The sequence below is a fragment of the Cyanistes caeruleus genome, unplaced genomic scaffold (genome assembly GCF_971803275.1).
Source record: "Cyanistes caeruleus unplaced genomic scaffold, bCyaCae1.hap1.1 HAP1_SCAFFOLD_76, whole genome shotgun sequence".
Taxonomy (NCBI): domain Eukaryota; kingdom Metazoa; phylum Chordata; class Aves; order Passeriformes; family Paridae; genus Cyanistes; species Cyanistes caeruleus.
This window is the reverse complement of record NW_028255888.1, coordinates 1140237-1152352: the sequence shown is the minus strand read 5'-3', so window position 1 is coordinate 1152352 and position 12116 is coordinate 1140237. Positions and strand designations below refer to the sequence as shown.

Here is a 12116-nt window from a genome sequence, read left to right as displayed (position 1 = left end):
GACTCTCTGTCCCCCTGCAAGGACAGAAGGACACCCATCAGGGGCTGGGCTGGCTGCTGAGAATGCCTCGGGCAGGACGATCCTCAGACAATGAGCAGGTGCCCAGAGCCGCTCTGACACTGAGGCCTCTGTGCCCCACAGCAACGGGAACACCACAAGGACACGGCAACGTTCCTGTGACATCACAGCAGCAGCTCCCCCAAAAATTGTTTGCAAGGTTCTCCTGGGTCACCAAGGAGCACAAAGGATCCTCAGAGGGCACAACCTATTGCTCAAAGGATCCAAGAGGAGCTCAGAAAATGCAGCAAATGAGGACACCCCACAGCCCAGCCTGAACACTGAGAACGAACAAAGAAGTGACCAAACCAAAGGAAATACAACTTTTGGTCACTGATGCTTCTGACTATAACCAGCAAGGCTTGTTCCATCTGGGATCTTTGTTCTAGTTCTAGAAACAAGCAACGTTCTCTGCTGTAACTGTACATTCCATCACCAGCTAGAGATCCTCATTGACGAGGTCACCCAGCATCCCTGAGGCCACAGCAGGGAGTGCTCCTGGCATCTGGTACAGCACTGTGGCTTTCCTGGGATCCTTCTGGTGCCTGTGGCTGAGAGGAGTGGGGTGGATGGAACCAGGACAGGTCACAGATCAGCAGCCCCACTGCAAGCAGTGCTTTCTCCTGCTGTGTTGGGACCGTGGGGTGACTGATATTGGGACTCCTCTGGCTTTGGCTCCTGCAGACCACACAGTGGCTCAGACACTGGCCTGAGGGAAGGGGTCTCATGGAAACCCGGCACAGGCATTTCTCTTTGGAGAGGGGGTTCTGCAGGGAGAAGGGAGAACAAGAGACGTTCCTGTCTCCTGAGATTCCCCCTCCTCTTTCAGCAGCCATACCACAGTCCATCAATGCCAGAGTTCATAGGATCACTTCCATGCCAGGGAGCACAAGGCACTCAAAACTGAGCCCTGCCAGAGCCCAGCCCTGCCTGCCCATTTGGAGGGTGTGGGGGAATGGAATTTCAGCAGGAGCTGACCCACAATGATACTTTGCCACTTGTGGGTTTCTCACAGCCTTAGAAGGAGTTTGAGATCTCTGTCCCCAACACCCGCTCACCCTTCAAGTGTACACACGCGCCTGGGGGCAATTCAGGGTCCCTGGAGTGGTGGCTGCTAATCTTGGAAACAGGAGCTGTTGTCTTTTCCAATGGCCTTAACTCCCTTCTAGCTATTAGAAAGTGGCTGAATAAAGGAAATGTCCCAGGAGAAAGGGGACCAGAGCCTTTGAAAAAGATGAAACATGTCTGAATTACAAATTAAATTGCTTTCATTTATTTCTTTAGTACTACTCTATTACTACAAACAAAAACATGTTTCTGAGCTGATTGTATTCGAGGCCTTATTTCCGGTTCTTGTTGTTATTATTGTTTATTAGCATTACTTTTTACTGTCAAGGCTTTTAAATCTTAGACATAAATAACAGTGGCTGGATGTCACACACTGGGAAAATTCCCTTGTTTTTCCCACCAGAATTAAACTGGACACTCAACTCCAAGTTGCCAGTGGATTCTAAAGACGGAAAATCCTGTTAATGCCGGGTTTGGTGTGGTTTGGAGCTGGGGAAGGGTCTCATCCCCTCCCAGAGGCGCCCCAAGCCCGCTCTGCTGCCACGTCTGCGCTCGCGGCCCCTCACGGCGGCCCTGCCCTGGGGACATGGTGGGACCCCCTCCTGCCAGGGCTGAGGCTCCTCATGGCCCCTCACAGCCCCTCATGGCCCCATAGAACTTTTCATGGCCCCAAAGAACCTCTCATGGCCTCTCATGGTCCCTCATGGCCTCTCAAAGCCCTTCATGGCCCCTCATTTTTCCTCACGGCCCCTCTCAGCTCCAGGCGCGGGGCTCCTCCCAAAGGAGAAGGGGTCGGGCCCTGCTCTTTCTCCTTTTATTTCTGTCCCTTCGTAGCGACGAGTAAACAAAGGCTGAATGGAGCCTTTCCCCAGCGTTTCCCTCGGGGTTCATTGCAGGCTGAAGCTCTGTGCTGGCGCTGGCCCGAGCACCAACATCCCTGCAGCCCCCAAGGCCTTTGCTGTCCCCCCGTGTCCATTCCCTGTCCCCGAGTCCCGCCCGGCTCTGGCAGCAGCAGCAGCCGCAGCGCAGCGGGCGCCGGCCCGGCCCGGCCGGGGCTCCCGGCCACGAGCAGCAGCAGCGCCGGCCCTTCCCACCTGCTCCTGCCTCGGCTTGCCAGGGCTTTTGCCAGGGCAGTTCTGGACTACAGCAACAATCCCCCACAAACAGCCCTGATTCCTCAGGCCCGCCTCTGCTGCCCTCAGCCAGCCCTCAGAGGAAGAAAGGATCGGGTTCCAGCGCTGTTTTCAGCACTGTTTTACTGACCCTGAGGTGACAGCAGGAGGCTGTTGGTGCCTTGGCCTTGGCAATTGTGGATCCCAGCTGATCTTGCCCCTCTTCTGCTTGCCACTTGAATTTTAGCAGTACAGCTGCAATTGCCTCTTTCAATCAGTGCTACCCACTGTGCTTTTCTGACAGGGAACTCGGACTGCTTGTTAAAAAGGCCTCATGAGTAGTAGATCTCCAAATGCTCCCAACTCCCTGAGCACAAAATCAAAGAGAATTAAAGCCACACAGGTCACATTTGCAGTGATCAAACACAGCCCTGTTGCTGCTGCTGCTGCTGAAATAGAATCAACTGACAGAGGCCATCACAGAAATTGCCTTTACAGTGGCAAATAAAATGAAAAAATCGACTAGGAGAAAAAAAACCCAGAACTCCCCAACTCGCTTCACTGTTTCTACCGAGCAGCAGAAGAAAAAGGAACAGGGCACCTTTCAGGCAGTTCCACAAGCTCAGGGTTCTCATTTCATGGGGAATCTGAGATGCAATTGGCCTTTTTAAAAGGCTAAAACAAAGGGAATGAATTGGAAATTATTAGGAAAAAATGTACCTTCTTATATACAAAGTTCACCAAGTCATTCCCTGCATTTCTCCTTTTCACATTCTTTCTGTCATCCAGAGAGGTCCAGCTTATCATGTTCTGATGCTTATCATCCACTGATTGTGCTCTTGATTTCTCCCACTGCAAGAGATGTAGAATCATCTAAACTGAACACAGAAACAAACTCTCTCTGTCAGCCCATTTTCATGTTCCAGATCACTTTCAAGGTGTCCATGGGGGATTTGGAATGATCAGCTCTCCACTTCTGGCTGCACACCCTGGAGATTCTTTCTTCACATTCAGCCAGGCTTGTATTCCCTAACAATTCCCGGTACCTCATCATGTTTTCTTTGGGTAGAAGAGTAACAGTGGAAACCTTACCAATGGCACAACTCCCCAGTGCACAAGGAAAAGAAAGAACAAGTTTCAAGTGCTTCAAATATTTGTTCTGCTTTGCTGCAAGAGTTGTGCTGCAGTCACTTACAGTGTGGGAAGCCAAGAGAAGCTGCAGCTGGGGGCACATCTTGTGACAGGAGCTGTGCCTTGTTCTCCAGGACAGGTTTTTGGAAAGAACAGACGGGACTGTGGAGAAGATTCTGGGAAAATTGAAACAACTTTCTTATGAAATGAAAATCAAATCAAAAGAAACAACCAATATGTTTTTCTCTATTTTTCTCTATTTATTTTTATGTTCCCCTTTTCCATCTTGCACTTTCTCCATCCCATTCATTCCAAATGGATCTCACCTCTAAGATCTGAGACTTGGCAAGTTTTAGACACTGTAAAATACCATGAGCTATACCCAGTTTGCCTTGCCCTGTTTTCCTTGGAAAGCAATGCTGGAGACACAAGTGCAGCGCTTGGGTCGGGTACAAATTCTGCATTCAGGGAATGTGCTCAGATGGTGCCTGACCCTCAGCAGGGACAAGGCACAGCAGCAGCCAAGGGCATTCCTGTGCCCCTGTGCAGGAGTCAAGACTCTGGCTCTTGGCTCAACACGGCAAAGTTCCCGTGTTTGGCAAGGCTCAGGGGCTGCCCGGGGAGTGCGGGGCTCGGGCCGGGGCCGAGCGGGCAACGGACAAACGGACACGGGGACAAACGGTCCCGGTGCTTCAGTTGCAGCGGCGGCAGCGGCGGCAGCAGCAGCAGCGGCGGCAGCAGCAGCAGTGGAAGCAGCGAAAGCAGCCAATTTATCACTTTTCTGTCTCTCCTCTCCCTTTCCCACTGTCCCACATTCCCTCCGGGTCTCCCTTTTCCTGCGTCCCCCCCTCTTCCAGGTTCCCTCTCCCCGTACCCGCCCGGGCCATGCCCCCGGCCCGCCCCCGGACCCGCCCACGGGCCCAGGCGGGGCTGCCCCGGACCCGGCCCCGGCCCCGGCCGTCCCGCCGTGGTCTCGCCTCCGCCGGGCTCTGGCTGTGCTGGCGCTGGCGCTGCTGGGCGGGCATCATTGCCTGGGGCTGGGGCGGAATCGCTGCCCTTTGGCTCCGCCTTGCCCGATCCCGGCCCCGACCCCGACGCAGGCTCCGGTCCCGACCCCAGCTCCGGTCCCGACCCCAGCCCTGCCCCCGGCCCCGGCCCCGGCCCCGGCCCCGGCCCCGGCCCCGGCCCCGGCCCCGGCCCCGGCTCGTCCCGGGGCCCGCGGAGGACACAGGCGGCGGGGCCGCTGCCGCCGCCTCCGCTGCGGCTCCCCCGGCCCGAGCTCCGCCGCTCAGCAGCGCGGCCGCTGGCCCCGAGCCGCCGCTGCCGCGTTCCAATGAGGGAACGCCTGCGGATGCCCGGCCCGGGGAGCTCGGGGAGCGCTCGGGGGCCGTTCCTGTCCCCGGGCCGAGCGCTGATGGCCGCGACTCGCCCCCAGGGAAGGCGCAGGAGGCCCTGCAGCAGCGCTACGAGCTGGGCCCGCTGCTGGGGCGCGGCGGCTTCGGCAGCGTCTTCGCGGCCACGCGACTCTCGGACGGCGCCCCGGTGAGCGGTGGGCAGAGGAGGAGGAGGAGGAGGGGGCGGAGGAGATGGCGGGGGCGCGGCGGGGCGGGCAGCGAGCTCAACCCTCTGCTGCTCCTTGCTTGCAGGTGGCCATCAAATGTGTGCCGCGGGATCGCGTCCGGCTCTGGGGCGAGCTGGTGAGTGTGCGGGGCCAGCGGCAGAAGCCGGGGCGTGCCGGGCAGGGATGAGCCGGGGCCCGGCGGGGTGGGAGCCGCCGAGAGCCCTGCGGGGAGAGCGGGCGTGGGGTGAGCGAGGTGTGCAGAGCATCCCGGGCTGGCTGAGGGGTCCCAGAGCCCTGGCCCGGCCTCAGCCCCACTGACAGCACCGTGCTCCTCCCGCAGCCCGACGGCACCCGTGCTCCCATGGAGATTGTGCTGCTGGACAGGGTGTCCTCTGGCTGTGCTGCAGTCATTCAGCTGCTGGAGTGGCTTGAGCTCCCCGACAGCTTCGTGTTAGTGTTGGAGCGTCCACAGCGGTGCCAGGACCTCTCGCATTTGCTGGCGGAGCGGAGGTTCCTGCCAGAGGAGGAGGCGCGGGGGCTCTTTCGCCAGGTGCTGGAGGCCGTGCAGCACTGCAGCAGCTGCGGGGTCCTGCACAGGGACATAAAACCGGAGAACATCCTGCTCGACCTGGCCACTGGGCAGCTGAAATTGATCGACTTTGGCTGTGGCGCCTTCCTGCAAGACACAGCCTACACCCAGTTTGCAGGTGAGCCCTCGCAGGGGATGCTCCTGGCCATCTCATGGCCCAGCCTGGCTGTGGCACCGGGGATTCCCCGTGGTGCTGCCAGGATGGGATCAATGCTTGAGGCAAATTGATTTGGATGGGGGTGTGAGTGGGGCCAGCTCCCAGCCCTGCCAAGAGCCTTCAGCACCCACTGTGCCCTGGGCTGGGGCTGGGACAGCCAGCCTGACAAAAACCCCCATGGGGGTAGCAGAGGGCGGGGATCGGACCCCATGCCCCAGAGAGTTTAGTGAGTCAGCGAGGAAGGGCTTGAACTCCTCTGCTCCCCACGTTTGCCTTGGCCTATTAACAATGTTTTGGAGGCCATGCAGGCAGCGAGGAGAGTGTGTTTTCTCTACCACGGGGTGTGTTTTTATTTGGTTGCCATGGTTGGGCCTCCCCAGTGCTTCTGCTGCCCTCTTCCAGCCGCAGTGGCTTCTTTTCCAACCTTGGGTTTGTAGCCAAGTGCCAGGTGCTGGCAAGAGGGCAGTGGGTCACCCCGTGTGCCGCTGGGGCAGCCCCCACATGCCCAGGGATGCTGGGGCCAGGCTCTGGGAGCAGCAGCATCCCCCTGATGAGCTCCATCTGTGTTCCACAGGAACCCTGTCCTACAGCCCACCAGAGTGGATCCACCAGCAACGCTACCATGGCCAGGCAGCAACAATCTGGTCGCTGGGCCTCCTGCTCTACCAGCTGGTCATAGGGAAGCACCCATTCATGAGGGGCCAGCAGATCATCTGGGGGCGGATCTTGTTCCCACGACGGCTCTCCCAAGGTGAATCCTCATCTCTGGGCACAGGGGGAACACCAGGCTTGGGAGACAGCTGTGGGCTTATGAGCATCCTGCTCTGGCAGCTGCTGAGGAGGTGGCACATGTCCTGCTCTCCTGCAGACAGGGAATCCATGGGGAAGTTGAGGCCCAGCTCTGGGCACACCCAGCATGGCCTGGGCACTGGAAGGGGGCGGCAACTTCTCCAACTGACTGGTGATTCCTGGTTTCTCTCTTCAGAATGCCAAGATATTATTAAGAGGTGTTTGTCCATGCAACCCTCGGACAGGCCATCCTTAGAAGACCTTTTGCGCGATCCTTGGATGCAGGCTGTTCATCTGCCCTAGGAGATGGGAGAGATCCACATGCACAGTTGGATCCAGGGGCCTGGCAGGTAACAGCTCCACACATTTCTTGGCAATCGGTGGCAAAGCAAACCAGGCTGTTTTTGTCGTGCCTGTAGCTCTGAGCAGGGGTCATCAGAAGGGAACACACAGCTCTTGGGCTGGAGCTGAGCTGGACACCTGGTGTGGCAAGCACTGGTGGCCACCATTCCCCCTGCTTTTGCTTGTCTGCTTCACTGATGGCTGGGACCCTGGGCAGAGCACTGACAGCCTGGTCTGGCCCCTAGGCAAGGAGAAGGAGCCCCTGGAGAAGCTGTTACCAGCTGGGGCTGCTGCTGGAGACACTAAGGGCAACCTCAAGGATGGCAATCTCTTCCTCCAGCTGGCCAGCTGAAGATGATGGATTTCAATTCTGGCATGTCTTCTTCAAAGACTCCACGCCCAATTTGCAGGTGAGTCCACAGCCAGGGGATGCTCCCTGATCTGGGCATGGCACAGCCTGGCCAGGCACCAAAGGTTCCCCCCTTGGCTGGGGTGGATGCAAGCAATTCTTCAGTTGGCTGCCAAGCTGTTTTTTGTCTCTGGACAGCTGCTGAGGGGCTGGGTCTGCCGTGGCTGGCTGCAGGCTGGGCACATGGCCTGCCCTCCTGCTCTGCTCCCAAAGGCAGCAGTGATGGGCAGCTTTGGGCCCAGCTCTGAGCACGGCCAGCATGGCCTGGGCACCGCGGGTGGCTGGGACAAGGGGACAGGAGCCTTCAGCTGACGGGCAGTTTCTGGTTTCTCTCCTTGCAGCCGGGCTCTGCGGATGCTGAGGCTGCTCTGGGCTCTGCCAGGGCTCTGCTGGGCTCAGCCCCAGGCACAGCTGGGCTCACCCTGCCCTCCCATTGCTCTGACAGCTTTGCATCACACGAGCCCGTTCCCAGCACACCGCCTGAGCTTTCTGCTTTTGCAGGTGAGTGAGACTCTCCTGCAGGCCAAGAGATTGCAGTTAGGGACACACATCCAATTGGCAAGAACCCAAACTCTCCACAGTCCCAGCTGAATGCCTGCATCTGCACAGGATGTTTTCTGTGTCCCACTCTTCCTTTCTTTTTGGCTGCAATTGTGCAATTGCACTTTCTTCCTCCTCTAGAAGTGCCACTGCTGTGTTCCTGAGGCAGTTCAGTCTGGAGCTGATGGATGAAGAATCGCCCCTCTGCACTTCCAAACCAGAGCAAAAAGCTGTAAGTGGGACTTTGCATCTTTAAGAAACCCCTGAATGTTTGAAAGGGAATGTGCAGCTCATTCACAGGGTGAGAAGGAAGGGCACCTTCTAAAGGATTTGGGGTTTGACAGAGTTTAGATTCCCAGCGCTGCTTGGAGCTGGCAAGGCGCAAAGCACTTTCTTCTTGCTTCACTCCAATTTCACCACAATTTCAAATAACAATATTGGAATCAAACCCCAAAAACTTTTTCAGAAAGGTTTCTGAGGCCGGTAAGATGCATCATGCCATCAGCACATTTACAAAGTAAATAACTGTGTTTTATGTTTCAAAAGACCAATTACACCTTAATTCAAAGTTAGAGAAGATTTTTCACTGTACGCTTGGGTTCTGTTTTTATCTTTCACATTTTATAGAAGTTTTTTTTCTTTTATTTTTCCGCATTTTTCCCCTTAAAACAGAAATCATGCTATGAAAAAGAAGTGTCCTTTGCTCCTGGTTCCTGTGTGGAGCAGCTCCCTTCCCGCTGGCTGAGCTGCTCAGGCAGAGCCCAGCAGCTCCTGGCCCTGCAGGGCTGAGGCTTTTCCCCGTTGCTGGGTACAGACTGATGGAGCAGCACTGCTGAACACAGGGACACGCAGAGGGAGCAGAGCAGCTGCCTTTGCCCACCTGAAGCTCCAAGGCCAAACTCTGAGCAGACACGGCTGGAAGAGACTCGCAGGTTCCCTGTTGGCTCTGCTGCCCCACTTGTGCCCGGCCCAGCTCTGCGTGAGGCACAGGGAGAAGAAGGGGCAGCTCCCTCCCAGCCCCAGCCCAGGGACCCCTCCAGCCCTGGGCCTTGGGGCACTGTCAGCACCTGTTGCTCCAGCCACGGCTTGTGCTGGCACTGACAGCAACAATCAAACTGGGGCTGGTCCTGAGGGAGCAGCAGCAGTGCCTCGATCTGATCCCTCAGTGTGGGGCAGTGCTGGAAATATGATCGCAGCAGCAGCACCACCACCAGCAGCAGCACCAGCAGCACCAGCAGCACCAGCGCCAGCAGCACCAGCAGTAGCATCAGCAGCAGCACCACCAGCAGCAGGAGCAGCAGCAGCAGCAGCAGCAGCACCAGCAGCACCAGCAGTACCAGCACCAGCAGCAGCACCAGCTTCACCAGCAGCGCCAGCAGCAGCACCACCAGCAGCACGATCAGCAGCAGCACGAGCAGCAGCACCAGGGGCAGGATCAGCACCAGCAGCAGCACCAGCAGCACCAGCAGTACCAGCAGTAGCAGCAGAACCAGCTCCAGCAGAACCCGCTCCAGCAGCTCCAGCAGCAGCAGCAGCACCAGGGGCAGGATCAGCAGCAGCAGCAGCAGCAGCAGCACCAGCAGAACCAGCTCCAGAAGCACCAACAGCAGCAGCAGCACCAAAAGCAGCACCAGCAGCAGCACGACCAGCAGCCGAAGCAGCAGCAGCAGGACCAGCAGCACCAGCAGCACCAGCACCAACACCAACAGCACCAGCAGCACCAGCAGTACCAGCACCAGCAGCACTAGCAGCAGCACCAGCACCAGCAGCACCAGCAGCACCAGCAGTACCAGCAGAACCAGCAGCGGTAGCAGCACCAGGGACAGGACCAGCACTAGCTTCACCAGCAGTGCCAGCAGCAGCACCACCAGCAGCACCAGCAGCACCAGCAGTACCAGCAGAACCAGCAGCGGTAGCAGCACCAGGGACAGGACCAGCACTAGCTTCACCAGCAGTGCCAGCAGCAGCACCACCAGCAGCACGAGCAGCACCAGCACCAGCACCAGCAGCACCAGCAGCACCAGCAGTACCAGCAGAACCAGCAGCGGTAGCAGCACCAGGGACAGGACCAGCACTAGCTTCACCAGCAGTGCCAGCAGCAGCACCACCAGCAGCACCAGCAGCACCAGCAGTACCAGCAGAACCAGCAGCGGTAGCAGCACCAGGGACAGGACCAGCACTAGCTTCACCAGCAGTGCCAGCAGCAGCACCACCAGCAGCACGAGCAGCACCAGCAGCAGCAGCAGCAGCAGCAGCACCACCACCAGTGCCAGCAGCACCAGAAGCACCACCACCAGCAGCACCACCAGCACCAGCAGTAGTACCAGGGGCAAGATCAGCACCAGCACCACCAGCACCACCAGCACCACCAGCAGCACCACCAGCAGCACCACCAGCAGCAGCAACAGCAGCAGTACCAGTAGTGCCAGCAGCACCAGCGGCAGTGCCAGCAGCAGCACCAGCAGCACCTGCACCAGTACCAGCAGCAGCAGCTGCACCACCAGCACCAGCAGCAGCAGAAGCAGAAGCACCAGCAGCAGCATCACCTGCAGCACCAGGACCAGCAGCACCAGCAGTACCAGCAGAACCAGCAGCAGCACTACCACCAGTGCCAGCAGCAGCACCACCAGCACCAGCAGTAGCACCAGGGGCAGGATCAGCACCAGCAGCACCAGCAGCAGCACCAGCCATAGCATCAGCAGCAGCACCAGGGGCTGGACCAGCACCAGCAGCAGCAGCAGCACCAGAAGAAGCAGCATCAGCAGCAGCATCAGTGGCAGCAGCAACAACAGCAGCAACAATAGCAGCAACAGCAGCAGCACCAGCAGCACCTGCAGCAGCACCACCAACAGCACCACCACCACCAAGAGCAGCACCAGCAGCACCAGTACCAGCAGCACCAGCAGCAGCACCACCACCACCAGCACCAGCAGTGCTAGCAGCAGCACCAGCAGCAGCAACAGCAGCAACAGAACCGCCAGCGCCAGCAGTTGCACCAGGGGCAGGATCAGCACCAGCAGCACCAGCAGCAGCACCAGCAGCAGCAGCACCAGCACCAGCAACAGCAGCATGAGCACTGCCAGCACCAGCAGCACCAGCAGCAGCACCAGGGGCTGGACCAGCACCAGCAGCACCAGCAGCAACATCAGTGCCAGCACCAGCAGTGCCAGCACCAGCAGCAGCAGTAGCACCAGCACCAGCAGCACCAGCAACAGCAGCACGAGCACTGCCAGCACCAGCAGCACCAGCAGCAGCACCAGGGGCTGGACCAGCACCAGCAGCACCAGCAGCAGCACCAGCAGAAGCACCAGCAGCAGCAGCATCACCAGCACAGAAGCAGCAGCAGCAGCAGCAGCAGCATTTGCAGCACCAGCATCACCACCAGCAGCATCAGTGGCAGCACCAGCACCAGCAGCACCAGCAGCACCAGCAGAACCAGCAGCAGCACTGCCACCAGTGCGAGCAGCAGCAGCACCAGCAACAGCACCTGCACCAGTACCAGCAGCAGCATCACCAGCACCAGCAGCACCAGCAGTATCACCAGGGGCAGGATCAGCAGCAGCAGCAGCAGCAGCAGCACCAGCACCAGCACCAGCACTAGCACCAGCACCAGCATCACCAGCACAGCAGCAGCAGCAGCAGCAGCACCTGCAGCACCAGCATCACCACCAGCAGCATCAGTGGCAGCACCAGAACCAGCAGGACCAGCAGCACCACCACCAGCACCTGCACCACCACCAGCAGCAGCAGCACCAGCACCAGCAGCAGCACCAGCACCACCAGCACCAGCACCACCAGCACCAGCAGCACCAGCACCAGCAGTGCCAGCACCCGCAGCAGTACCAACACCAGCACATGGAGCTGACTTTCAGTGCAGCCTCTGCCATGCTTCCCTCCCTGTGCAGCGGTGTCACAGCAGCCTGAGGCACCTGGGAGCCCTCAGTGCCAGCAGGTACTTGAGATGGCAGCCCTGGGCTCCTGCACGTTACACCAGGAACAGAGCTGGGGACTCCCTCCCCATGTGGAGCTTCCAGATGGAAAAGGCTGCTGTGACCAGGCAGCTCCAAGGGCACAGAAAGGAGGGGCTCAACCCCTTGATCTGTGCCAGTCCCACAGTCCTGGGCAGCAGCCACCGAGCCCTGGGGGAGCAGAGGGCACAGCAAGAGCGACAAAAGCAGTCAAGGTCAGAGACTGGGAAGAGCCAGACCTGGGAGCAGGAACAGCTGCTTCATTGAACTCCTGGAGGAAGCTCTTGGCTGGTTCAAAGCCCTGAAAGGTGTGAAGGGCAGAGAAGAGGCCACACCAAACAATGCTCCTGTTTTCACACCTCCCCTCTCTGTGTCCCAGAAGGAATTGGATGA

At 58.6% G+C, this 12116-nt stretch overlaps 1 protein-coding gene across 1 annotated transcript; it reads left to right on the top strand.

The window, feature by feature from the left end:
- Positions 1–4253: 4253 nt before the first annotated feature.
- LOC147646909 (serine/threonine-protein kinase pim-1-like) lies at positions 4254–9298 on the top strand. The gene is made up of 10 exons (XM_086872722.1): positions 4254–4363; positions 4469–4910; positions 5015–5065; positions 5270–5636; positions 6250–6426; positions 6661–6814; positions 7052–7216; positions 7557–7716; positions 7897–7987; positions 8428–9298. Exons 1-6 carry the CDS (start codon positions 4254–4256, stop codon positions 6765–6767), a joined length of 1254 nt encoding a protein of 417 aa, XP_086728848.1. The 3' UTR covers positions 6768–6814; positions 7052–7216; positions 7557–7716; positions 7897–7987; positions 8428–9298.
- The last annotated feature ends 2818 nt before the right edge of the window (positions 9299–12116 follow it).

Coding starts and splice junctions, on each gene's coding strand:
- LOC147646909 (XM_086872722.1), top strand. CDS start 4,254: ATGCCCCCGGCCCGCCCCCGGACCCGCCCACGGGCCCAGGCGGGGCTG. Junction 4,364..4,468: donor GCCTCCGCCGGGCTCTGGCT/GTGCTGGCGCTG, acceptor ACCCCGACGCAG/GCTCCGGTCCCGACCCCAGC. Junction 6,427..6,660: donor CCCACGACGGCTCTCCCAAG/GTGAATCCTCAT, acceptor TTCTCTCTTCAG/AATGCCAAGATATTATTAAG.